At 42.8% G+C, this 24,349-nt stretch overlaps 1 protein-coding gene across 4 annotated transcripts in view; it reads left to right on the top strand.

Moving 5' to 3' along the window:
- Positions 1-24,349, top strand: part of ARHGEF7 (Rho guanine nucleotide exchange factor 7) — a 192,538-nt gene that overhangs the window by 14,625 nt on the left and 153,564 nt on the right. For 3 of the 4 annotated variants that reach the window (XM_054011294.1, XM_054011286.1, XM_054011311.1), the window contains exon 2: positions 11,978-12,064. In XM_054011294.1, coding sequence (XP_053867269.1) covers positions 11,978-12,064 — 87 coding nt within the window. Of the gene's footprint in view, positions 1-11,850; positions 11,890-11,977; positions 12,065-24,349 lie in introns of those variants that run through there. The other variant, XM_054011302.1, reaches the window with a different exon arrangement.

Here is a 24,349-nt window from a genome sequence, read left to right as displayed (position 1 = left end):
TCTCAAACTCAGAACACCCTCCAGCTGTGGGAGGAAAAGAGGGAGCTCTGAGCCAGTGTCTGCTGCCTGGCTCCCTAAGCCAGCCTCCAGTCCTGACTCCTTGACTCACTGGCGGGCAGACCATGGTGTGCAGAAGCCAGACGTTCAAAAATCAAGCTCAAAAACTCACGAGAATGACTTAAAAATTGAGATTTTCAAAAATAATACAGTTTGGGTTCTTTTTATTTACTTTCCGGCTTTTGAGCCTCTAGGGGGTCACATTTTTCAAGCTTTTCTCCAAAAAATGATTTTTTAAAAAAAAATGGAAGTTGAGATTTTCATGCAGCCACTTGGTTCTGGAACAGGGGCTTTAAGAAAAACACAAAATATCATGAGGCTTGTGATAAAATCATGAGAGTTGACAACCAGTCAGAAATGTCCTCCAGCTGGCACCCTTGGGAGCTCTGCTCCTTGGCTCCTGGTCAGATTTGGCAATCCTGGGCTCACTAACAAGATCTATGCTTGGCTCCACGGAACAGTGTATAGTTCCAGACCTTGTCGGAGAAGTACAGTGGTGGTTCCAGTGCCTCATGCTCTTCAGAGCAACCTGTATGATGTGCTGGATCTGTCCTGCTCAGGACAGACTGATGGCTGAAAAGGTTGGAAAGAAATCTCCTTTTCCTTCTGGCTACCCTTTTAAGGCCAACAGAGTGGGAGCATAGGTTAATAATCCAAATAGCTCTTCCTTTCAAGGAAACCTGGAGACAAAGAGGCAACTGCGGGAAGGCTGGGGCATGGAGAAGGAAAACAAAACGTGGGGTGCCTGGCTGCTGCAAAATGGAGAATTCTGCATCCAAAATGTTGAATTTTGCCGCTTCTTTCAAAATTTCAAATTTTGCAGCAAATGTCACTGATCCAGAATCACGGAGCACACCAGTTATGCTACTCTTATCTCTGACCCCAAAGTCAGAGATATCCCCTAACATGTTTGTATAAAATATTTCCATTACAATAAAAAGTCCTTACTTTCAATTTCAAGTGCCTGAGGGGAGGAAATAGGAATTCATTTGAATGGAAGTTAGGTCGCAAAGTAATAATGAGGCAGTAAATACAACCTACAAGATGTTAAAATAATGATGGGGGGAACTGGCAGGGCCCCTATATTTATGTTGTGTAACACTTGCCATCATAAAGGAGTCGTTACCTTTTCTTTGAGAAGCTCTCACATCTTCAGTGTATGCAGTAGGCCTTTGATCCTAGAATCATAGAATATCAGGATTGGAAGGGACCTCAGGAGGTCATCTAGTCCAACCCCCTGCTCAAAGCAGGACCAACTCCAACTAAATCATCCCAGCCAGGGCTTTGTCGAGTCTGACTTTAAAAACCTCTAAGGAAGAAGATTCCACCATCTCCCGAGGTAACTCATTCCAGTGATTCACCACCCTCCTAGTGAAAAAGTTTTTCCTAATATCCAACCTAAACCTCCCCCATTGCAACTTGAGACCATTACTCCTTGTTCTGTCATCTGCTACCACTGAGAGCAGGCTAGATCCATCCTCCTTGTAACCCCTTTTCAGCAGCTATCAAATCCCCCCTCATTCTTCTTTTCTGCAGACTAAATAATCCCAGTTCACGCAGCCTCTGCTCGTAAATCATGTGCTCCAGCCCCGAAACCTCTCCAGCGCATCATCAGAGAGCTACAACCTATCCTGAAAGATGTTCCTTTACTCTCACAGATCTTGGGAGACAGACCTGTCCTCGCTTACAGACAACCCCCCAACCTAAAGCAAATACTCACCAGCAACCACACATCACTGAACAAAAACACTGACCCAGGAACCTATCCTTGTAACAAAGCCCGATGCCAACTCTGTCCACATATCTATTCAAGTGACATCATCATAGGACCTAATCACATCAGCCATACCATCAGGGGCTCTTTCACCTGCATATCTACCAATGTGATATATGCCATCATGTGCCAGCAATGCCCCTCTGCCATGTACATTGGCCAGACCGGACAGTCTCTACGCAAAAGAATTAATGGACACAAATCTGACATCAGGAATCATAATACTCAAAAACCAGTGGGAGAACACTTTAACCTGTCTGGCCATTCAATGACAGACCTGCGGGTGGCTATCTTACAACAGAAAAACTTCAAAAACAGACTCCAACGAGAGACTGCTGAGCTGGAATTGATATGCAAACTAGATACAATCAATTCAGGATTGAATAAGGACTGGGAATGGCTGAGCCATTACAAACATTGAATCTATCTCCCCTTGTAAGTATTCTCACACTTCTTATCAAACTGTCTGTACTGGGCTATCTTGATTATCATTTCAAAAGTTTTTTTCTCTTACTTAATTGGCCTCTCAGAGTTGGTAAGACAACTCCCACCTGTTCATGCTCTCTGTATGTGTGTATATATATCTCCTCAATATATGTTCCACTCTATATGCATCCGAAGAAGTGGGCTGTAGTCCACGAAAGCTTATGCTCTAATAAATTAGTCTCTAAGGTGCCACAAGTACTCCTGTTCTTTTTGCGGATACAGACTAACACGGCTGCTACTCTGAAACCTGTAATCATTTTTGTTGCCCTCCACTGGACTCTTTCCAATTTTTCACTGTTCATCAGGGGGAAATCTACCCAGGCTACAGAAGTGCCTTTTCTTTGTCCTGTGAAATTCGATTCAGATTTGGTTGAGATATAAAATATTAACAGTTGCCATTTCCCTTCTCTCCTTCTGTTACTCAGGAAACTGTTGTCAACCTGCCCAAATCATTGAACATTCTGAGGCTAGGCTCATGCCACCACAAAAGCAGCAGAAGCAGCAGCACACACTGTAGAGAGAACACCAGGGTGCTGCTAGTGGAGGGAGAGGCGCAGGCAGGGAAGATAGCTGGGCTGGGCTCTCCTGCTCAATAAACCCCAATGCCTAGGTCATGGCTCCAGTGCCCCTCCATGGATGCACCACAGGGGCAGGGCCGGTGCTTCCATTTAGGCGACCTAGGCGGTCGCCTAGGGCACCAGGATTTGGGGGGGGTGGCATTTTACTGCCCTCGGTGGCAATTCGGCGGCGGGGGGTCCTTCCACACACTAGGTCTTCGGCGGCAGTTCTGCGGCGGGTCCTTCACTCGCTCTGGGACCCACCGCCGAGGTGCCCCGAAGACCGGGAGTGCAGAAGGACCCCCCTGCCGCAGAATTGCCGACAACGACCGGGAGCGCGGAAGGACCCCTGCCTAGGGCGCCCAAAACCCTGGCGCCGCTCCTGCACAGGGGGTAGGAGCTCCCTCAACTCCTGGTCTCGGAGAGACAGGCTGGATTCCCTTCAACCACTCCCTGGAGCAGCAACCTATCAACTTCTCTCCTCACCTGCCAGCTCTGGAAAAATAAACCTTAATCAGCTGGCAGCTAATGTTAGTCCTTTAGCTCAAGTAGTAGCAGTCTGTGCTGTAATGCTGACAGATGTTACGGTTCAAACGCTGCTGATGATTCAGGGTGGGGGTTTCTGACATCTGTGCAAAATAAAAAATCCATACATTTTGAAAATTACAATGTAAAAGTTATTTAGGCTGCAGAGTCAAACATTTGAAAGTTAGGAAATGCAAGGATAAAAGTTGCCAGGGCAACCTTAATTTGACTCCCTTGTGTGTAGGCATTAAGATACAATCATTAATTATACAATCACATACTAATTTTTTCACAGGACCCCTGCCTCAGTACACATGATGGAACCACAAAGGGGCAGAATTAAAGTTGCATGGGCAACTGTAAATGTTCTATTTCCTAACTTTCAAGAGCTTGACTTTGTGACTTAAATAACATTCTTTTAATGTACTTTTGTGTATAATATGAACATATATGGAAACAAATGAAAACAAATATTTTATCAGCTAAAGCTGTCATGGCATCTTTAGCTCATTCTGTTGTGTTTAAGGGCTTGAACCAAAGTCCACTAAAGTCAGTGCGAGACTTTCCATTGACTGCAATGGGATTTGGATCAGGCTGTGAAACAGGTATTGAAACACAGTATTTTACTTACTGCATAGTATATAATGTTTTTTCTGAACATTGATTAATGTTAGCGTGGGTGCAAATTAGCAAGGCGAGTTCAAGATGCTGTGTCAGTCTTAAAGTATCATTTTCTTGCATCAGATTAAATTAAAAAGTGGTCCAATTTCTGTGCAAGCCCCATAGAATCAATCTTTTAAGGCTGGCACAGAAGTGCATTGGAGTTTTTAGTGAAATGGTAGTGTCTATCCCTAATTTACTAATGTTATTATAACTTAGTTTTTCGCTATCTACACTGGCTGTGCCTGAGCCTCCCTTTTCAGAGCTTTCCCATACAGAAATGCAAGTATGCAGCACACAGTCATTGCTGCATGTCTGATACACACATTATCTCTGCAAACTCTCTGTACACACACGTTCTTATATACTTTCCAGGCCACTAAAAATCAGTACTAAAGAACTATAGCATCACAGATGAAATATGGTTTTATCCATAAGATGTGGTAAGACACTGCATTTGAAAAGAGGACTAATTGTTAAGTACATTATTTGTAAAAATGGATGAATTAGGCTGGGATTTTTCAAAGGAGCGTAAAGGAGTTTGGTGCCCAAATCCTGTGAAAAGTCAGTAGAAGTTGGGTGCCTAACCATCTTGTACCCCATTGAAATCACTTGATCATTGCCTGTTGGGATCACTCCCTCTGGGGCACCTGGCATTGGCCACTGTCGGTAGACAGGATACTGGGCTAGATGGACCTTTGGTCTCACCCAGTACGGCCATTCTTATGTTCTTACGTTGAAAACCCCAACCTACATTTTAAAAAATTAATTACACATATAAACGCTGATTCAAAGCCCATTGAAGTCAAGGCAAGAGGATGGACAGCCCTTGTAGTTTTTGGACCAGACCTTCAGGTGCTGTATGTTGCTGATTTACAACAGCCGAGGATCTGGTGCTTTAACTGTAGTTGCAGGTGCTATTATTATTACTATACTGCAAGAGTTTAATTCTTTTCTGAAACCTACCAAGAAGCAGGTGCTGCTTCCTCCTCCCTGGTTGTTGAGGTGTCTCTCCAGCTCAGCTCTATGGAGTGCTCCCTACATGACCCTGTGCAGCAGTCACTGGAGGACTGGAAAGCCTGAGGGTGCCATGCTGGAGAATCTGCCACTGTGTAGATTCATAAGCATTGATCCCTGCAGAGCACGGGCACAGGAGCAGGCAGGAGGCTAATACAGCTACAATAGTTCCCATAGAGCTGAGGGTCCCAAACTTTTTTCGCTGTGCTCCCCTTCTCCATGGGTGTCACATAAGAGGCCCTGGCCACAAACTTCCATCCGGGGAAAAACGTGGCTTACCAAGGGCAGCAGGCAGCTCATGCCCGGGATGGCAGGCTCCATTCTTGGAAGAGTGAATGAACATGCGTCAGTCTGCAATGCTTTGGATCATTATCGAGCAGAATCAATCATCAGCATGGAAGCATGTCTTCTGGAATGGTGGCCAAATCATGAAAGGGCATACAAGTGTTTGGTATATCTGGCATGTAAATACCTTGCAATGCCAGCTACAAAAGTCCCATGTGAATGCCTGTTCTCACTTTCTGGTGACATTGTAAATAAGAAGTGGGCAGCATTATCTCCTGTAAATGTAAACAAGCTTGTTTGTCTTAGCAATTGGCTGAACAAGAAGTAGGACTGAGTGGACTTGTAGGCTCTAAAGTTTTACATTGTTTTGTTTTTGAGTGCAGTTATGTAACAAAAAAAATCTATATTTGTAAGTTGCACTTTCATGATAAAGAGACTGAACTACACTACTCGTATGAGGTGAATTGAAAAATCATATTTCTTTTGTTAATAATTTTTACAGTGTGAATATTTGTAATCAAAAATAATAATATAAAGTAAGCACTGTACACTTTGTATTATGTGTTATAATTGAAATCAATATATTTAAAAATGTAGAAAAACATCTAAAGTATTTAATAAATTTCAATTGGTATTCTATTGTTTAACAGTGTGATTACAATTGTGATTAATCGCGATTAATTTTTTAAATCGCGTGACGGTGTGAGTTAACTGTGATTAATCGACAGCCCTATAAATAAGTAGTTTGCTCATAAGATAAATGAAATAATTAGATGACAGTTGGATTCATAGGTATAGCAAAAGGAGTAAGAAGTGGGTCTTCAGGAAGATGTTCATTGCAATTTCTAATGTTTAGTCACTAAAATGAGAGTGCTTTCTTTCCATTTTGTAACTATAATAGTCTTCTACATCTATGCCACAGCTCCCCTTACTGTTCCATCTTCCAAATTAAATAATTGTAATGTGTTCAATCTCTTCATGCATGGAAGCTCTACTGTGCCTACTTTGGATATTATTTCTCTCTTTTGTGTCTTTTTAGATGAGTTTTTTGTCTGAATAGCGTAGATGGAGATTCACCAAACTGAACGTAATACTCAGTTTAAGGTGAAGATGTACCGTTTATATATATCATATAGTATTCTATTATTCACCACATTACTCTCCAGCTTTTTCATACTAAACTTTTGTTCACTTCTGGATCCATGCTGTGCACCTAGCAAAAATCCTCATTGAACTATCCATAATAATTTCTGAGCGATTAACACTTGATCAGAACCCATTGTATGGTTTAAATTGTTCCTGCTGCTCCTGCTACATGTTTTACCTTGCACTTATCTCTTTGAATTCCTTTGTGTCACCCCAATTCCTACTTAAATATTTGTTAGATCCTTCTGGCATTCCTGTCGTTTCTAATTATTACTATTCTTTGTTATTTGTATTACTGTAATACTTACAAGCCACACTCAGGGAACAGGGGCCCCATTTGGTAGGTGTTCTACAAACATGTAGTGAAAAGATAGTCCCTTGGTTAATAACAGATGGGAATAATCCAATAGGCAAAAGTGGGGAAGAAGGGGGGATGCGATAACAGAATTACAAACATGTTTTTTCTCAGACTAGGTGTGCACAGTATTTATTCTTTATTAAGCTAAATAATTTTGGGTCATGAATCTATTTTGCTGCCTCTGTTATGCCTCTTGTCTTCTAGATAATTAGTGAATGTAACCGAACAACATCTTTCTTAAAGATTGGTAAAGCAGCCCATTGTTGGCCTCCTTTCATGCTGAGAATTGGCTATTTATTTCTACTGTTTCCTATCCATGTTTTAAATAATCCATGGACAAGACTACTTCTGAGTGTGAGAGGTAAAGTTTCCAGGTTTCCTGTAGCCTCTTGTAAGGGATGTTACCTAATGCGTTTTGAAATTATATCCACAGTTCTCTGAGATTATTACGTGTGTCACACTGTTTCTAAGCCATTTGTCGAAGAAGATTGCAAGGATCTTCACACAATTTTAAGAATTCCCTGAGTAATAACTGGGTGTCATTGCTTCTATTTTTAGGCTCTTTACTCTTGTCTGTGAATCTCTATTAGGAGAGAAAGACCTGGATATATTAGATTCTCTGATCATTTGCTTAGATGCTTTTTTTTCCTGGCAGATGCAAAGGTAGTTCTGTCCATGCAGCTGAGAATCTATGTTTGTGCCATTGATCTGACAAACAGTAAAGCAGGGCTTTGAAATGTATTCCCTTTTTTGAGAGAGAAGGAACTGCCTTTTTAAAGAATTGCCAGGGTTTATTAACTACCTTTCTTCTTTTGAGGGAAGCACAGTTGTCAGCTAGAAAGGTGCATGTTTTTGACAGGGATGAGACTTCTGGGCAAGTCTAAAACATTCTGAAAATGCCATATGACCCACGTTTAAACTTCTGGAGGTGGAAGGGAATCCTTTGCCATTCTTGCAAAGCCTTGATTGGCAGTTGTCTCCATCCTATCATATTTGATGGCATCCTTTTTGAGCTCTTTGTTTGTCCTGTTACCAGGTACTGTAGCCACCTATGAGATAATGTATATGACTTCTGGGCCAGCTACACTGGGTTGATTTTTTAAAACTCTGGAATCCTGTATTTAGCTAGTTGAGGGCCTAGGAATAAGGATTATTGCTTGTTAAAGAGATAATCCTGATTGAGTCACAAGACAAGAATCACTTGGTGGACAAGGAATTTGTTCCTTATGAGAGAAACTTGGATTTATAGTGACTTGTTACATGTCATTCTTATTTTTGCACTGTGCATAGTTTTGGGGGTTCCTCATTATGAAAAGAGATCTTGATAAAATGGAGACAATCTAGAAGAGGATGTAAGAAATGATAAAGGTAGGGTGACCATATTTCCCAAAGGGAAAATGGAATACCATGTGGGGCTAGCCCAAGCCTCCCCTCCCGCTGCACAGGGTTATCCTGAGCACTTGTCCAAGCCTCACCTCCCCCATGCAGGGCTGGCCTCAGCTGCTTGTCCGAGCCCCACGCAGGGCTGGCCTGAGCCACTTGCCAACTTGGCAAGAGCAAACTGGACAAATACCCACTTTTGCCAAAAAAAGTCAGGATGGCCAAGACCAGGTTTAAAAAAGGGACTGCCCAGCCAAAACGGAACGTATGGTTACCCTAGATAAAGGGATTAGAAGATACAAACTATGAAGAGAAATTAAGGGAATTTAATATGTATATATTTTAGAGAAAAGACCCAGGGGGGAATATGATCATGCTATAAATACTTGAAAGATAACATGGAGAAGAAAATATTTAAGATTGCACAATACAGAGCATAGACATAGGAGAGAAAAGGGAAAGGTAGACTTTAGGAAACATATTCTAACCATGTGTTCATTTGGGTGATGGAATAATTTACTGAGGGAGTTTGAGGCACTGTCCTTAGAGTTGTCCAAAAGTAAATTAGGCAAAACAATTAGGAGGTATAATAAACAGTCCACTAATGCAAGAGGGATGAATTTAATGAACCTTTTCAGGCATTTTCTTCTATAGTTGTTTCCTTTTCCAAAGAATTACTTGCTGGGGTTCCTGATCAGTGTGGTGTAGTCAATTATGAAAATGTTCTTGTTTTTAAATTATCTTTTTGATTTTCAATAGGTATAGAATATACTCAGTGAATGTAATACAGAAACACTAAAACCCTTGATTGCTGAAAGATAAGCAAACATGAAAGTAAAAACATTAAGCAGGCAATCATGTCTAATAGAGTATTAGCAAAAACAATAGTTTAAGCACCTTCCTGAAGTTTTTACAGACCCTATATTTTAAAGATCTTCAGGGGCTTAGATCTTAGAGTGCTGAAGTTTAGATGTAGAATTCCCTAAAGATTTAACATGTGGTTTAAACCGCAAATTGGCTTGCTTGATGTCACTTGGATCCTGATCTAAAGGTGTTGGCATCGGTTGTTTTTTATGGTCATTCCCCAGTTGCAGGCCGACTTCGCTACAATCTAAACTTTAAATCTGGAAGCTGATTGTGACTAAATATTTCTAATAATTCAAATTTTCCTGATTCAAGCAAGTCATCCATTTTTATTGACTTTTACTTAAATTAGCATAGAGCCCAAAATGTCCTTGGCACTGTACAAACATATGGGAAGGCATAGTCCCTGCCCAAAAGAACTTGATGTCAGCATTTTAGGAGTTAAATATTCTAAGGGAAATCTCAAGTATAATGGAAGAATTATACTTGTGTCTGTAATGTCATAAGCATGCATGACCTACACAGATGACTTAATTTTTTCTAAAAAAGTCACTGCCTAAAGTCGTTTATAATCCAAGGGACAATTCTTGTGTGGTGCTGAGCCCCATCAACTCCCATTTATGTTGCACTTCCATACAATGTTTTTCCTCCCAAATAGAGCTGCGTATTCAGGGCCCAATTCTGCCCATCCTTACTCAAGCTGAGCAGTATCTTTACTTGGTACATTTTCCCACTGAAATCAATAGAATTATTTGTGAAGTAAGGTCCTGGTACTGCAAACATTTAAGCACATGCAGAACTTTACTCATGTGAGTTGTCCTATTGAAGCTAATGGAACTGTTTACGTGTGTGGAGGTATGCATGTGCTTACGCATTTACAGGACTGTGTCTAAGCTACCAATCTATGAGTAAGGGTGCTGTAATAAGTGATAATTGGCTGTGGATCACAGACACTTCCGTTTTTAAAAAAATCTTTATTTCAATCAAATCTTTCCCCTTTGCAAGCTTCCTTCTTTGCAATGGACTATTAAGAAATCACAGCTGTCTGATAGACTATGGGCAAACAAAGTTAGTTAATAATCTCTGTTAAATTCCACTGTCTGGTGTTAGCTTTTTGATAACTAGTAAAGCAGATACTGATGCTTTGCTATAAAGTTTTTCCACTCATGATTTTAAGGCATAGGGCCACATTCTCCTCTCACATACAGATTGATTTTGAAGTGCGAATTGGAGTCAAAGGGAGCGCTGCATACACAACAAAGAGCAGACTACATCTCATAGTGCGATACCCGCTATGTTCCCTGAAATTAAATTGCCTTCTTAATTGACGTTTGAATTAAAGTTTTGTCTGTATAGCCTTTACAAAACTAAAATGAAAAGTATTTCTTTTTCTTTAAATGTCAGAATTTTGGATGTTGGTTTGGTTCTGAGCTAGCGAAGATATTGAGATTTCCAGGTCTTGGTCTTCAGAAATTAAGGATCTGCTCCTACAAGGTACCGAGCACCTCTTGAGTGGCGCTTATCACTCTCCTCTCCTCTTGAGTTCAACTTTCATTGACTTCAGTGGGAGATGGTGGCGCTCAGCATCTTGCAGGATTGGACATTGTAGCAGACATGATTTCAAATATGGTCTTTTTTACTTGCAGGTAAAGAGTTTTAATGGTACAATGAGTTTTTCACATGGTCACTATTATCTCTTTAAGTTTTTTTATTGTGTGCTCTGGATTTTTTATCTGCCGTTACTGAAAACGATAAAGATCATGCAAATCTACTCTTTGTCGTCACACATTTCTATCACTGTTACCCTTGTCTTCACTTGCTTCATTTGTTACACCCACTTGTGTCTTAATTTAGGCACCAATCCTGCAATCTAATGGACTCCTTTGATTTCAGTGGGACTTCCATTCAACTTAATGGGCCTTTGCACAGGTACAGTGGTCTGTCTGTCTGGATCAGACTGCAGGACTAGTGCCTTTGGTTGAAAACTCTTTGGGGGCACTATATGTTAGTACAGCACCCCAATACAATGGGCCTCTGGGTCCTACCTGGGCACTACCGAATACTACATAGTGATAATTCTGAGTGAGGTGCAGAGCAGCCTGGCTGCATTCACTTTAGGATATGGTTCTAAACCCGCTCTCTTTGCAGATTCAGTGTGTTTGAAAGATGCAGTGCAACAGGAAGTTGTGTTGCACTGAGTATCTTTTCCAAGGCAGGACTTGCTTTCCACGGGCTCAGGGAAAGTCACCGTTTTTTACAAAGGGAGCAAATCGCGCTGTTAGATGTATATGTTTAAGGCATGTTATCGCCCACCCCCGGCAGGGGCGCGGGGCATTGGCTGGTTAGTCCAGGTGGCGGCGGGGTTAGTCGCTGATGGTGTTGCACGCGGAGTTTGTCCATTAGGTAAAGGCAACCACAGCAGCGCGATTGCCTCCGTTCCTGCTTCATATCGTGTATTGGCCGAAGTCGGCCTGAGCGCCGCAGGCCGGGGACAGGGGGCTGGGAGCGCAGCCGTGCCCCGGGCCCATCCCTGCAGGGCGAGGAGAAGCCCCGAGGCGGCTGCGCCTCCCTTGCTCCGGGCTGAGCCCCACACGCTGGCTTAGGGGCAGCAGCACCCGGCGCTGCACAGCGATGGGGGGAGGACGCAGGGGCCAGGCCCTGCACTTTCCTCGGCCCCTCCCCGGCCCGCACGTGATTTCCTGGCTCCGTGTTTACTTCCCGGGTCAAAGCCCCTCCACGGCCCCAGAGCAGCCGCCGCCGCCTGCGGAGGGAGCAGGGGGGTGAGTGGGGCAGGATCAGCTCGGGGCGGGCAGCAGGGTCCCTTCGCTCCCAGCGCAGCCCCCTGACCCAGCGCCTCTTCTCTTGCAGGTTTATCCGGAGCCCCGGACCGAGAGCGAGTGTCTGAGCAACATCCGCGAGTTCCTGCGCGGCTGCGGCGCCTCCCTCCGCCTGGAGGTGAGTCAGGGCTGAGCAGGGCAGTGGGGTTGGGGGCCGGGCTGGGCTATGGGGAATGGGGCTGGGCACACAGTCTTTTGTGGTTTCCCCGGTGCCCCTTGAATTCTCCAGGCAAGTTGCAAAGCGTGTTCCCTTCCCCTTCTTGGGGAGTTTCCCTCATACCCCCCCCATCTTGGGGTTAAATTTCCTGCCTCCAGGGGAGCTGGAACAATTTGTATAGTGGGGGTGCTGAGAGCCATTGAACCAAACTGTAAACTCTGTATATGATGGAAACCACTTCAAGCCAGGGGGTGCAGTAGCAGTAACAGCCCCTGCACCCCTAGTTCCAGCACCTATGCCTGAAGTGATTTATGTTGGCATTTTCTGGTCCTGGGGGATTTCCTAGAGCTGCTGCTGGGGTCCTTCAAGTTGCCTGTGGCCCCCGGAGGTGGGGGAGCCATTGAACAGTGATCTAACAAGGGTTGAGCTGGGGCAAAATCAGTACTTGGTCCTGCTAGTGAAGGCAGGGGGCTGGACTCGATGACCTTTCAAGGTCTCTTCCAGTTCTAGGAGATGGGATATCTCCAAAAAGAAACAACCTAACAAGGGTTGCTGTTTCTGTATGGGGAAGTGGTTGCTGCTGGTAGCCGCTGAAGGTAAAACTGATCTGTAAAAGGTGGCAAATGTAATGGTGTTGCTGTCTTCTCTTGAGTCCCTGCTGAACAAATGACCCGTGGTGCTGGAGTGCACTTTGAATGGGTTTTTGGGTGAGATGTTATATCAAGTTTCTGATTTCATGTGGTCATTCAAGATCCCACTGGCCAGATTCTGATCTGAGAAGTTTTGTTTTTCCTACTTAAATTTACTCTCCAAACTGAGTTGGTTAAATTCCTGATTTGCTCCTGTTCTCAGGTATTTATTGTAGCTGGGTGCTCTGTTGTGGTATTCATTCCACCACAGAGGTTGCTGCACTTCAGTGGCGGATAGGGTCCACCAAATTTGCGGCCATGAAAAACACATCACGGACCATGAAATCTGGTCTCCCTCCATGAAATCTGGTCTTTTGTGTGCTTTTACCCTAAACTATACAGATTTCATGGGGGTGACCAGGGTTTCTCGAATTGGGGGTCCTGACACAAAAGGGAGTTGCAGGAAGGTTGCAAAGTTATTTTAGGGGGGGAGTGTGGTATTGCCACTCTTACTTTTGCGCTACCTTCACAGATGGGTGGCCGGAGAGCAGCGGCTGTTGGCCAGGTGCCTAACTCTGAAGGCAGCACCCTGCTAGCAGAAGTAAGGGTGGCAATACCATACCATGGTACCTTTACTCCTGCGCTGCTGCCTGCAGAGTTGGGTGGCCGAAGAGTGGCGGCTGCTGACTGAGGGCCCAGTCAGCAGTGCAAAACTAAGGGTGGCAATACCATACCATGCCATCCTTACTTCTGCGCTGCTGCCTGCAGAGCTGGGCCCCCGGCCAGCAGTCACTGCTCTCCAGTTGCCAAGCTCTGAAAGTAGCGCAGCTGCTAGCAGCAGCACAGAAGTAAGGGACCATAGTAGCAGTACTACAACTCCCCCCACAATAACCTTGTGACCCCCCACCCCAGCCCCCACAACTCCTTTTTGGGTCAGGACCCCTACAATTACAACACTGTGAAATTTCAGATTTAAATAGCTGAAATTATGAAATTTACGATTTTTAAAATGCTATGACCGTGAAATTGACCAAAGTGGACTGTGAATTTGGTAGGGCCCTATAGTTCATGATTCATTTTAAATGTGTATAATGCATAGGGTCCTGTGCGATTAAAAACACTGTATAAATACACAATTTATAAATGTACGAGTTTATTAGAAGTGAGTGCTCATAGCCAATTTACAGAAGCAGTTAAAATGATATTGTATCTGACTGTAAACAGTATTTAGAGGCTCAGAGTAGACCCTGTGGTGCCTTTCCTAAGGCAGGAGAATTTCATTGGTGACGTTTCATGTTGTTAAAACTGTGATCTTGGATAGACAAAGGGAACACCAACTTCTTGTCTTGTTTCCTTCCCAGAAGTATTGAGGAGTGTGGGAGTGTCCTATTTCATTACCTATAAAAGAGAGTGGGAGGGATGTTTGCAGAAAGTTGCCAAAATTCCGTTCAGTGACTTGATGTGACTTGTTTATGACTTCATTGACATGTAGATATAAAGTATATTTTGGCAGGTGAAAAGATCCTGCGTATAGTGTTTCAATGATAACATTCAAGTTGTATTAATTTTGTTTACTAAAACTGCTTTTAGATGATGACTTGTCATATAGGACTTAATTCAGTAAAAGTCCAATGAGAGGTGTTTTTTTGATATATAGAATTTAATAAACTCTTAAGGAACCACTGTCTAACACAGGGATTGGCAACTTTTGGCACGTGGCCTGCCAGGGTAAGCCCCCTGGCGGGCCGGGCTGGTTTGTTTACCTGCTGCATCCGCAGGTTTGGCCGACCACAGCTCGCACTGGCTGCGGTTCGCTGCTCCTGGCCAATGGGGGCTGCAGGAAGTAGCGCCCGCCCCCATTGTCCTGGAGTGGCGAACCACGGCCAGTGGGAGCTGCGATCAGCCGAACCTGCGGACGCGGCCAGTAAACAAACTGGCCCGGGCCGCCAGGGGGCTTACCCTGGCGGGCCACGTGCCAAAGGTTGCCGATCCCTGGTCTAACATTTTAAAAATAAGTAATTAAATTATCATGGATATTTTCTATATTTCCTTTCCTGTCATTGCAGATTACCAGGATGTTTGCATATCACTTAAAAAGAAGAACAGGAGTACTTGTGGCACCTTAGAGACTAACAAATTTATTAGAGCATAAGCTTTCGTGGACTACAGCCCACTTCTTCGGATGCATATCCGAAGAAGTGGGCTGTAGTCCACGAAAGCTTATGCTCTAATAAATTTGTTAGTCTCTAAGGTGCCACAAGTACTCCTGTTCTTCTTTTTGCGGATACAGACTAACACGGCTGTTACTCTGAAACTTGCATATCACTTGTAGATTTTGCCATATAATCAATCCCTGGTGCTGTCTGACTACTTCAGTAATGTTAAAAATTTAGTGTTCATGTGACATCACAATGGGTTGAAAAGTCTCCTTACCCTGGTGACTGAGAAGCTTTCCTTAGCAATTGCGTGGACCTGCAATAGTTATGTAGAATTTAAACTTCCTTTAGGAAAAAAGTTTTTATCACATATGATTATAAAGAATAGCTTCTGAATGTAAATCAGTGCAGTGCTGTCTTCATTAAAACATAGATCAGTACAGTGCCTGTGGTGCTGCTTGTAGTTTTGCCATGCAGCAATGGAATGAAATTAGCAAGCCCCTGGTCAGTTTTGCTGCTGTCATTCAGAACCCTTGAGGCATCAATGAAACTTACAAGAATCATGTTAATTTCTGTGTTTCACCTTGGAAAAAGTTATTAGTAGAGACAGGGTTTAGAGCTCCATTGCCCACCTCTCAACCCTCTTGGGTTTGGTAGAGGGAGAGAGATGGAAGTTCTTGAAGTTTATCAGCCAGAAGGGGTTGTACAAGGTGAAGTATTAGGTTTCTGAACATTAGTCAGTATTCAACATTGTCCTCCTTTTCCAGCAGCGGGACATCTCATTAGGGCAGTGCTCATAATGCCTGTTACAGAAAGACTAATTGACTAGCCCAAGGTAACACAGGAAGTTGGTGGAAGAGGGAATTGAACCCAGGTCTTCTACATTCCAGGTTTGTTCCCTAACCACTGGGCTGTCTTTCTTTCATGGAGTGCAGTTGTGGGTTTCCCACTCAGCTTTTGTATCTATTTAAAGCAAGCAGGAGTTTTAATTTGTTTTGTGTGCTCCGGACATATTATTTTGCAACATATCTGTAAACTCCAAATGAAGAAAAAACATAGGGGATTGGGAGGAAACGAAAAGAAAATTAATGCCTAAATCTGAATTTAGAATGGGACCCTGCTTGTGCCGCAGGTCAGCCATGTCACATCTACTGGGCTAGTGGGACTCTGCTCATCAGGTCTTTTCCAGTAAAATAAAGAACAAGAGGTGCAGGACTCTCTTCCAGTTCACCATAATACAAACCTTTCTAGTGCAAAGGTTCTAAAATTGATAAGAAAGGGCCCAGAAACTGCAGAGGGCTCCTTATATTAATCTTCCTGGGACCAAGGGTAGGCTTTTTGGACTTGCAGCCAGAGCTCACAGAGGAGAAAGCTCAGAATCAGTTTTTCTTTTGAGAAGGCGTATTTTTAAACCAGTGTGCAGACTTTATATTTCTCCAGATGAGCTCCTGAAGGGGGAAGCATGGGAGGAAGTGGAAAAGAAGGGGAGCGAGTCCACCCACAAATAAATATATCCTGATTTATACTTCCAAAAAGTTCATACAACCCTGAAGTCTGGTTAAAGAAATGGAAAGTGTGCATTTAAAATAACAATAAAGAAGTAAAGCCACTGTAGCAATCCATGCATTTGCTTCTTCCACATTGTGGCTAAAGCCATGCATGCATAATCAGACTTCTTAGTGCCCACACTGCCATTCTAGGTCAGAAGATCTCTGCTCTGGGAGCATTCTTTGAGAAAGATTTCCTTATCAGTGGCTGTTGGGGGAGATTGGTTGGGGGAGGGGATTTACAGTAAGAGCAATGAATTATAACTCTTGTCACAACATCAGCCCTGCCTGAGGCCGTGGAAAACTAATCCCCAGGCAAAGAAGGCACTGGGTTACCACTCACCAGGCTCTTCAGGAGGGAGACTTTTCAGTTACTTTAGAGAGCTGCCATGGAAACATTTAAATAAAAATAAACTTTTAAAATAAAAACTCAGAAGGCCTTTGTAGTTCTAAAGGAAACATAGACCCTATTACAGTCTTGTTTCTCTTGATCCAGCTAAGAATTGCAAGAGGGATAACCAACTAGATGACTGAATATATCAAGTTGCATCAGAGAGAGCGGAGATACTACAGGAAAACCATCTGCATCCTTCAAGCATGCAGATTGACTCTATATGATGTGGCTGGAAGTCTTGAAGTATTGGATCAGTAACATGTTTACAAAATAAATAAAAAAAAAAAGCATAGGTAGAGATATATCCAGCCAGGTTTGCACTTCAGAATTAAATGCAACTACAGACCCCAGGTTAGTGACATCCCCTTTTTCCCCCAACCACTTGAAACACAGAAGTATCAAGACTGCAGTATAACTGCTTCAGACTGGGGTAAATCAAGGAATCCCAAGAATCAAGAAGGCTTAAGATTCTACTCCATCCTCCTTTTATTGTCAGAGTGTTCCAAAGACAGAGGAACACTCAACCAGATGTTTTGAACACATTCCTCCAGAAGCCACAGTTCAGCATGGAGGACCTAAATTCCACCAAAGCAGCAATTCCCCAAAGGAAGACTTCAATTTCTCTATCAACAGATCTGAAGAGTACCTATCTACACATTATTATATGAATCTCCCATAAGATATATCTCTGCTTCACATGCAACTGACTGCTAGCAGTATGCTGCTTTAGCACCTCTCTAAGGGTGTTTCCCAAAGTACTAGTGTTTTATTTGGGTAGAAAAGGGTTAATGTTTATCAATTCTAAGCTGACCTGCTTATTGGAACACTTTTCCTGCAAAAGGTGCAAAGGAGCCACCATGCAGCCCAGGTTCTATTCTGGAATAACATGGATTTGGCAACCCCACTGGGAGCTGAATGACTCTATGCAGTTGATATTACTTATCAGAGTTGTCATAGATCGAAATAAACGTCTGTAGAGATTGCTATCAACGGACAGGTTTCAGAAGCTGGTGGTCACAAGTCACAATGTAATATTATTTTCCAGTGACATCTCTCAGGGTGCTTTTTTGCCTTGGATCAGAATGATTGTCTCTTGCACCAATACATGTGTCCTCCCATCATTCCAACTGTCCCTTATCCTGTTGCTAAGGGGTGTTTGGAGGGCCTAGTACCTGAGAAAGGGAGAGGGTTAGTGAAGAAATCAGTGCTAGCTGCAAGAGCAGGGAAACTCATTAAGGGAACAGTTTAATCCAGGGTTTATGGAAGAACAGCTCTCCAATATAGTATCAATTGGCTCAAGGTTTGCTCTTTCCCCACAGAAAAATTAGTTTAGGACAGGGTGCTAGTAAATAATTTTATTTTTTCCCAGTTTCAACCACTATTATTAGAATATACTAATGAAAGTTACTGACACATATTTAGCAATTTGATACTAGTTTTGCAGTAATATGGTCTGTTTAATTTTTATTCAAGGAAATAAGATAAAACAAAGAGCTTCAACCTAGAGCTGTATGCTGTTGGCTTAGCTACCTCAAACAGCAACTGAAACATATAACTTGGGAATTCCCCTTCTTTGATAAGTAAACAAAGGAGAATTCCCAGATTCAGAAGCTGAAGATTCTGTTTGAGGTAAACTGCCTAACTAACTGCCCAGTCCAGTGCTCTGTCTCTTGATCTGGCTAGCTGGAGTGTAACTGCAACCAAACTCAGTGAGTACAGTGACTCACGTCAAAATATTTCAACATGAGCAAAGGTGCAAAACCAATTGACCCAATTCATGGCTATTTTGAGAAAGTTAATGAAGATGGTGCAGAAATTGCAAAGCAAAAGTGAGCAGGAAGGCTGCATGAGGAAACATTTTGCAAAATGCAGTGGAACAACAAAGACATGAGAATCACCGACTTTAGCTAAATGTACGTGTGTATTAGAATCAGTCTCTGCGAATGAAAATACTGATAATACCTGCATTGCCTTTACCAAGTACATCAAAAGAAAGCTGGATCTAGGTCAGCCAAAGAAAAGGAGGAGGAAACTGAACTGAAACAAAAGGTTTGAAAATTGCAACTTTTTTTTTTTTATGGCTGTAATATTCCCTTTTCCATTATTGAGGATCCAGGAGTGGGCGGGTGAGGTTCTGTGGCCTTCAATGTGCAGGAGGTCAGATTAAATGACCACAGTGGTTCCTTTTGACCTTAAAGTCTGTGAATCTGAGCCAACTTTTCAAGCATAGATCAGTTGCCTAAAGCCAGGCAACAAAGCACCCAGTCAAAAGCAGGTAGCAGGTGAACAGTTAGATGCCGTAACTGATGGTTTAAAGGTGGAAGTGCACAACAAATTACATGGAAAAGCAGTTAAATTAATACAAGATGGCTGGAGTAATGCGCATAATGACCCAGTGACAGTTAGCGGTGGCTTATGTATCCACAGTTGATAGTAGAAGCAATAAGAAGACTGAAAAGTACTGTGCTACACTGGCAAGAGAAGCCAAAGCATTAGTCAATGAACAGTATGGTTGTGGTGTTAAGAACTACCTGACAGACAATGAGAAAAAGATCCGAAGTGATTTGGAACAAGAGGATGACATTTTGGTTAGGTATGGACGTGCATTACATTGCAGTTTTACTCTTCATTTGAACAACCCTAAATTAACTTCCTAATCTACTGCATTGTGTAGTCACAATTTGAATATATAACTAAAACTAAGTGTATGTGGTGTACATTAATGACAGTAAGCGCCCCCAGTGATCCACCAGCACTTGCGTAACCCTGGAAGGGTACCTTTTTCAGTTTATGTACTCACTGGGAAGATGGGGTGGTGGCAGGATAGGGACATATATCCCATCTGTCACCCCACCACAGTTCAGCAACTCTGTTGCTCCAAATCTATCTTCTGTTTCCTGCATATTGCTGAGAATCTCAGTCCGATGTGGCAGGGAATGCTTGATGGCCTGGCACACTCAAATGACAGCAGCCCCTACTGTGGATTTTCCAACTCCAGACTGATTTGCTCACTGACCAATAGCAATCCAGTGTTGCAAGCTTCCAGAACGCAATTGCCACTTGCTTCTCTGCTGTCAATGCAGCTCTTGTTCTGATGGCTCTGTGCTGGAGCGTTGGGGCGATTTTTGGCACATAGATCCAGGAATATGGTGTTTCACATCTGAAAGTTCTGCTGCCACTGCTTGTCATCCTAAGCATTCATTATGATGTGATCCCACCAATCAGTGCTTGTTTCTTGGGTCCAGAAGAGCCAATTCATCATGTGGAGTGCTCTGTGAACCCAGTAGCAACCTGACATTTTTATCTGCTGTGTCCATTAGCATCCATAGTCCTCACACATCTCTTCCATATCCTACCACAAGCTGTAGTAGTAGTCGTTGAAGTTTCACAAATACAGGATAATAGTGTGTCCTGTATTAGCAACGGTCTTGAGAATTGTACTGAGCTCTGCAGGGTCCCTCCTTCTACAAAAGATGGCGGAGATGGAAAAGCAATGCACGGGACTTTGTGAATTTTAAAATTGATGTGAAGTTTATATGGGATGGAATAAGCACTATGGGATGGAAAAAGTGGCATTGTGGGAATTTAACCCCTAGTCCAGAAATCCTGAGGCTAATTGCTAGTATTCACAAAGCAGTGCAAAAGTGTTCCACAAAAATTGTGCAGGACTGCACTCTGGGGCATGCTGGAATGCCTATCCATGGTGCATTGCATTTTCTATAGACACAAACGTTTATGGTGAGGACATGCAGTGCTGATGTGAATAGGTATACAAAAGTTGCGGGCTATATTCTGACATATAAATCAATATAACTGTAGAGTAGACAGAATCTTAGTGTTACAAACTGGGAAGCTATTTTAACTAGTGGACTTTGATATTGTAAACTGATAGGTCATAAATAATATGTAGAGGTAGTCAGTTTAACTCTTAAGTTAACTAGTTGGCTTGGAGGACTCTGGCTGTTTGAAAGGTGCCTGTCACCTTGTTCATCTGTCTGGCCTATACTTGCTTATTAGTCAAGGCAGTTCAGTGTTTCACTTTACTACTTTGCATCTAAAATGCAATTTTAACTAATGAACATCTAGTCAGAAACAAAATCAATAGATATTTCAGAATGCCATAAATAATGGTAACAAAACTATTTTTATTGCTATTATCATCAAAACAATATTTTCCTGGCTCCAGAGCAGTCTGGATGGTCTGGACTCTTCCTTGCAGAGACAGAAATGAGAGAGAAGGTCTAGTATACCCTAAATTATTTAAAAGTACAAACACATAAATACGAATATTAGATGGAAAAAGCAAAGTGCAGCCTATAATTCAGCGCTTGTCTCCATGCGGTTTTTGCATTGGATCACAAAAGAAAGGTCCATATGTAAAAGACATTATCACAATCTCCTAGCCAGGTGCAGATGGTAAAAAGTGCTCCTAGACACTGCTGCTATGTGATCATCTAAACCAGGGATCGGCAATCTTTGGCATGTGGCCAGTCAGGGAAAACCGCTGGCGGGCGGGGCTGGTTTGCTTACCTGCCATGTCTGCAGGTTCGGCCGAGCTCAGCTCCCATTGGCTGCAGTTCACTGTCCCAGTCCAGTGGGAGCTGTGGGAAGTGGTGCGGGCCGAGGGATGTGCTGGCCGCTGCTTGCCGCAGCCCCCATTGGCCTGGAGTGGCGAACCGCGGCCAGTGGGAGCTGTGATGGGTCAAACCTGCGGATGCTGCAGGTAAACAAACCGGCCCGGGCCGCCAGGGGCTTTCCCTGATGGGCCATGTGCCAAAGGTTGCCGATCCCTGATCTAAAAGCAGCTTGGGGATCCACCAACATATGCATCACAAATGGTAGACACATACTAGATCAGAGTTGGAGACATCATCTTTTAAAACTTCAAAGCCCTACGTATTGCTTTAGTCAGTGAAATGCAGAACAAAGTTAGCACAGCAGTCAATATTTCAGGTGGTGTACTGCATGTATACTGCCATGTGTCTGACGAAGTGGGTATTCACCCACGAAAGCTTCTGCTCCAATACATCTGTTAGTCTATAAGGTGCCACAGGACTCTTTGTTGCTATTACTTTATCATGCATGGAACATTGGGCCATATGCCATTTCCTGTGTGGAATGTATGCAGGCTACTTTAGATGTATCTTAAGTCTGTGGAAAAGCAAATGCTTATACTGCACAACCAGTCTTTAAAAATCAAACTTTGCATTTGTGGAGTCCCCTGTTTATGGATCTGATTTTTCAAAACCCTGCATGTGCAATTGCATGCCTACTGTTCACATGTAAATATCATGAGTGCATGCACAAAGCAGATGCGTAGCTGTATGCAAAATTCCCTCGCCCTTCCTTGGCTATTTGCACCCACACTTCAGATATTTGAGAGAACTTTTGCAAATCATTGTCCTAGACTTCTAAGTCAGAGAAATTAGAAATGACTTATTTCCTGGCTCTCTTTTACATTGTCATTGTTCTACCCTGCACTGTGATATCTTGGTTTACTGTAGGGTGACCAGATGTCCCATTTTTAAAGGGACAGTCCCATTTTTTTGGGACTTTTTCTTATATAGGTGCCTATTACTTCCCACCCACTGTCCTGTTTTTTCACAGTTGCTATCTGGTCACCCTAGTTTACTGTATTAACTATCCCTACCTGCCTCCTTTCACTGCCATACACATTGTTTCCCAACCTGCCATTTTTTCCTGTTTTCACTCCTCTCATGAGTATGCTCTGTTCAATTTCACTTGATTGCCTTGAATGTTGCATCCCTCCAGTCCACATCTTTCTGTTTTTTTCCACAGAGGGCAGTACTCCTCTATCCACACCCTGTACAGGGTGGAGTGAGAGTACTATATAATGGGCAGTGGCATGGGAAACAAGCAGGGAATAGTGCTGATTAGATAAGGGGAATGAGACAGACCACCATTGTAGGAGAGAAGATGACTAGGCAGCTGAGCCATAGACTCAGTCCCAAAATATAGATCTTTAAAGCCAGCCCGGGGCTAGCATGTGAGCGATGGTATGGCAGAGTTTGAAATAGTATTCCTCAAATAAACAGGGGGCAGCATTTGCTACCCCACCTCTGGGTTTACTTATTTTGTGAGTTTCTGTTCTTTCCAGGTCATCAGTGTGGCATAGTGTGTATGTATAAGATGAGGCTGCAGACAGTTGGAACAGGTTTTTCTAGATGTGTTTCAGGTTAGAAACCATTCTCCTGGTTTTCTTTTGACTTTTTAACATTTGGGTAAGAGATTCTGTCATATTGCTCTCTTCGGCTCATCTCAGCCACCATCTATGCATGCTGATTCAATCATGCAGTCTTACCCAGCTGAACACTCAGCACCCCCTGAAAATGGTTTGATAATGTTGACTTTATGCTCATCTTTTTACTGTGTATCTGACTGGCATCTTCCAGGCTGCTAAACATAGTATGAATGCACATAAAAATACCCTTTTCTTCAGCCTCCAAAAGGTTGAAAAGAAAGAATGTTAACTTGAGTTGTTTGCCAAAACTGTAGTTAAGACACATTAAAGGAAATGTATACCATAGTAGTGGTTTATTATTAATTATTATTATTATTTATTATTTTGCCGCATAGCTATCTGAAAAAAACTTATCCATGAAATGACTGGAATTTCAGTCTTCTGAACTTAATTCAGTTAGTTGTGGCCATCGTTCTGGAAAAGGACGTAATTTGTAATACCAACTGTGTGAGAGTCTGTAGCCAGAGATTGTAAAACAGTCCCACTTTGCTGGAGCTAAACTTTTGATTTAATCAAAGTTTCCAGCAGCATCCTATTGAATGACTTATTGTTTGGCTTTTCAACCTACTTCTAGGGTTGCTTATTTTTTCCCATGATGTTTTCCTAAGTAATTTCATTTTCTTTCATTTGTTACATCTGTTGTCACTTTGCTTTTTCACATGAGAGCAAGCTATAGGACTTTGGAAAGTTGTTGAAGTCCCTAAGCATTTATTGCACATGCACAGAACAAGAAGAGAATAGATAATAACCTGTTAACTCCTGATATTTGAATTGCGGGGGAGGAGGAGTAGGTTTAAACGTAGACGCATATGGCATGTTAGAGGAATTGGTATTGCCAGCTCTGTACCTGGCAGACTTGAAACTCACTTGGTGCTCAGATGCAGAAGTTGTTGCACTGGTGTATAGAATTTGCTAGCAACTGCATTTGCCCAGGACAAGTCTCACCATAATTGTATCCTGCAGCAGGTCATTCTACACCACTGCAGTGCTAGTCTGGACTGAAAGAGCTGGCAGTGTAGGTGCACCGGTGCAGCTAATCCTCCCAGTTCGATCCCATAATGCTCCTGCAATCTCTTCAGTGAGAATTCAGATGTCTCAGAGCGCTTATTCTGCCAAGCTACTTGCAGGGGGAAGCCTAAGTTTTAACTCTCCCAATTTAGCATGTGTGCCTTGTCTACGCTAGACTTTTAAGACTGATTAGTTAGTATGTGTTAGATAATACTTGCTAGCATCGCATATTTAAATTCTAATGTCCTTT

Source organism: Malaclemys terrapin, chromosome 1 (assembly GCF_027887155.1).
Source record: "Malaclemys terrapin pileata isolate rMalTer1 chromosome 1, rMalTer1.hap1, whole genome shotgun sequence".
Lineage (NCBI taxonomy): Eukaryota > Metazoa > Chordata > Testudines > Emydidae > Malaclemys > Malaclemys terrapin.
Note: the sequence above shows the minus strand (reverse complement) of the source record. Positions and strands in the feature narration are given on the sequence as shown.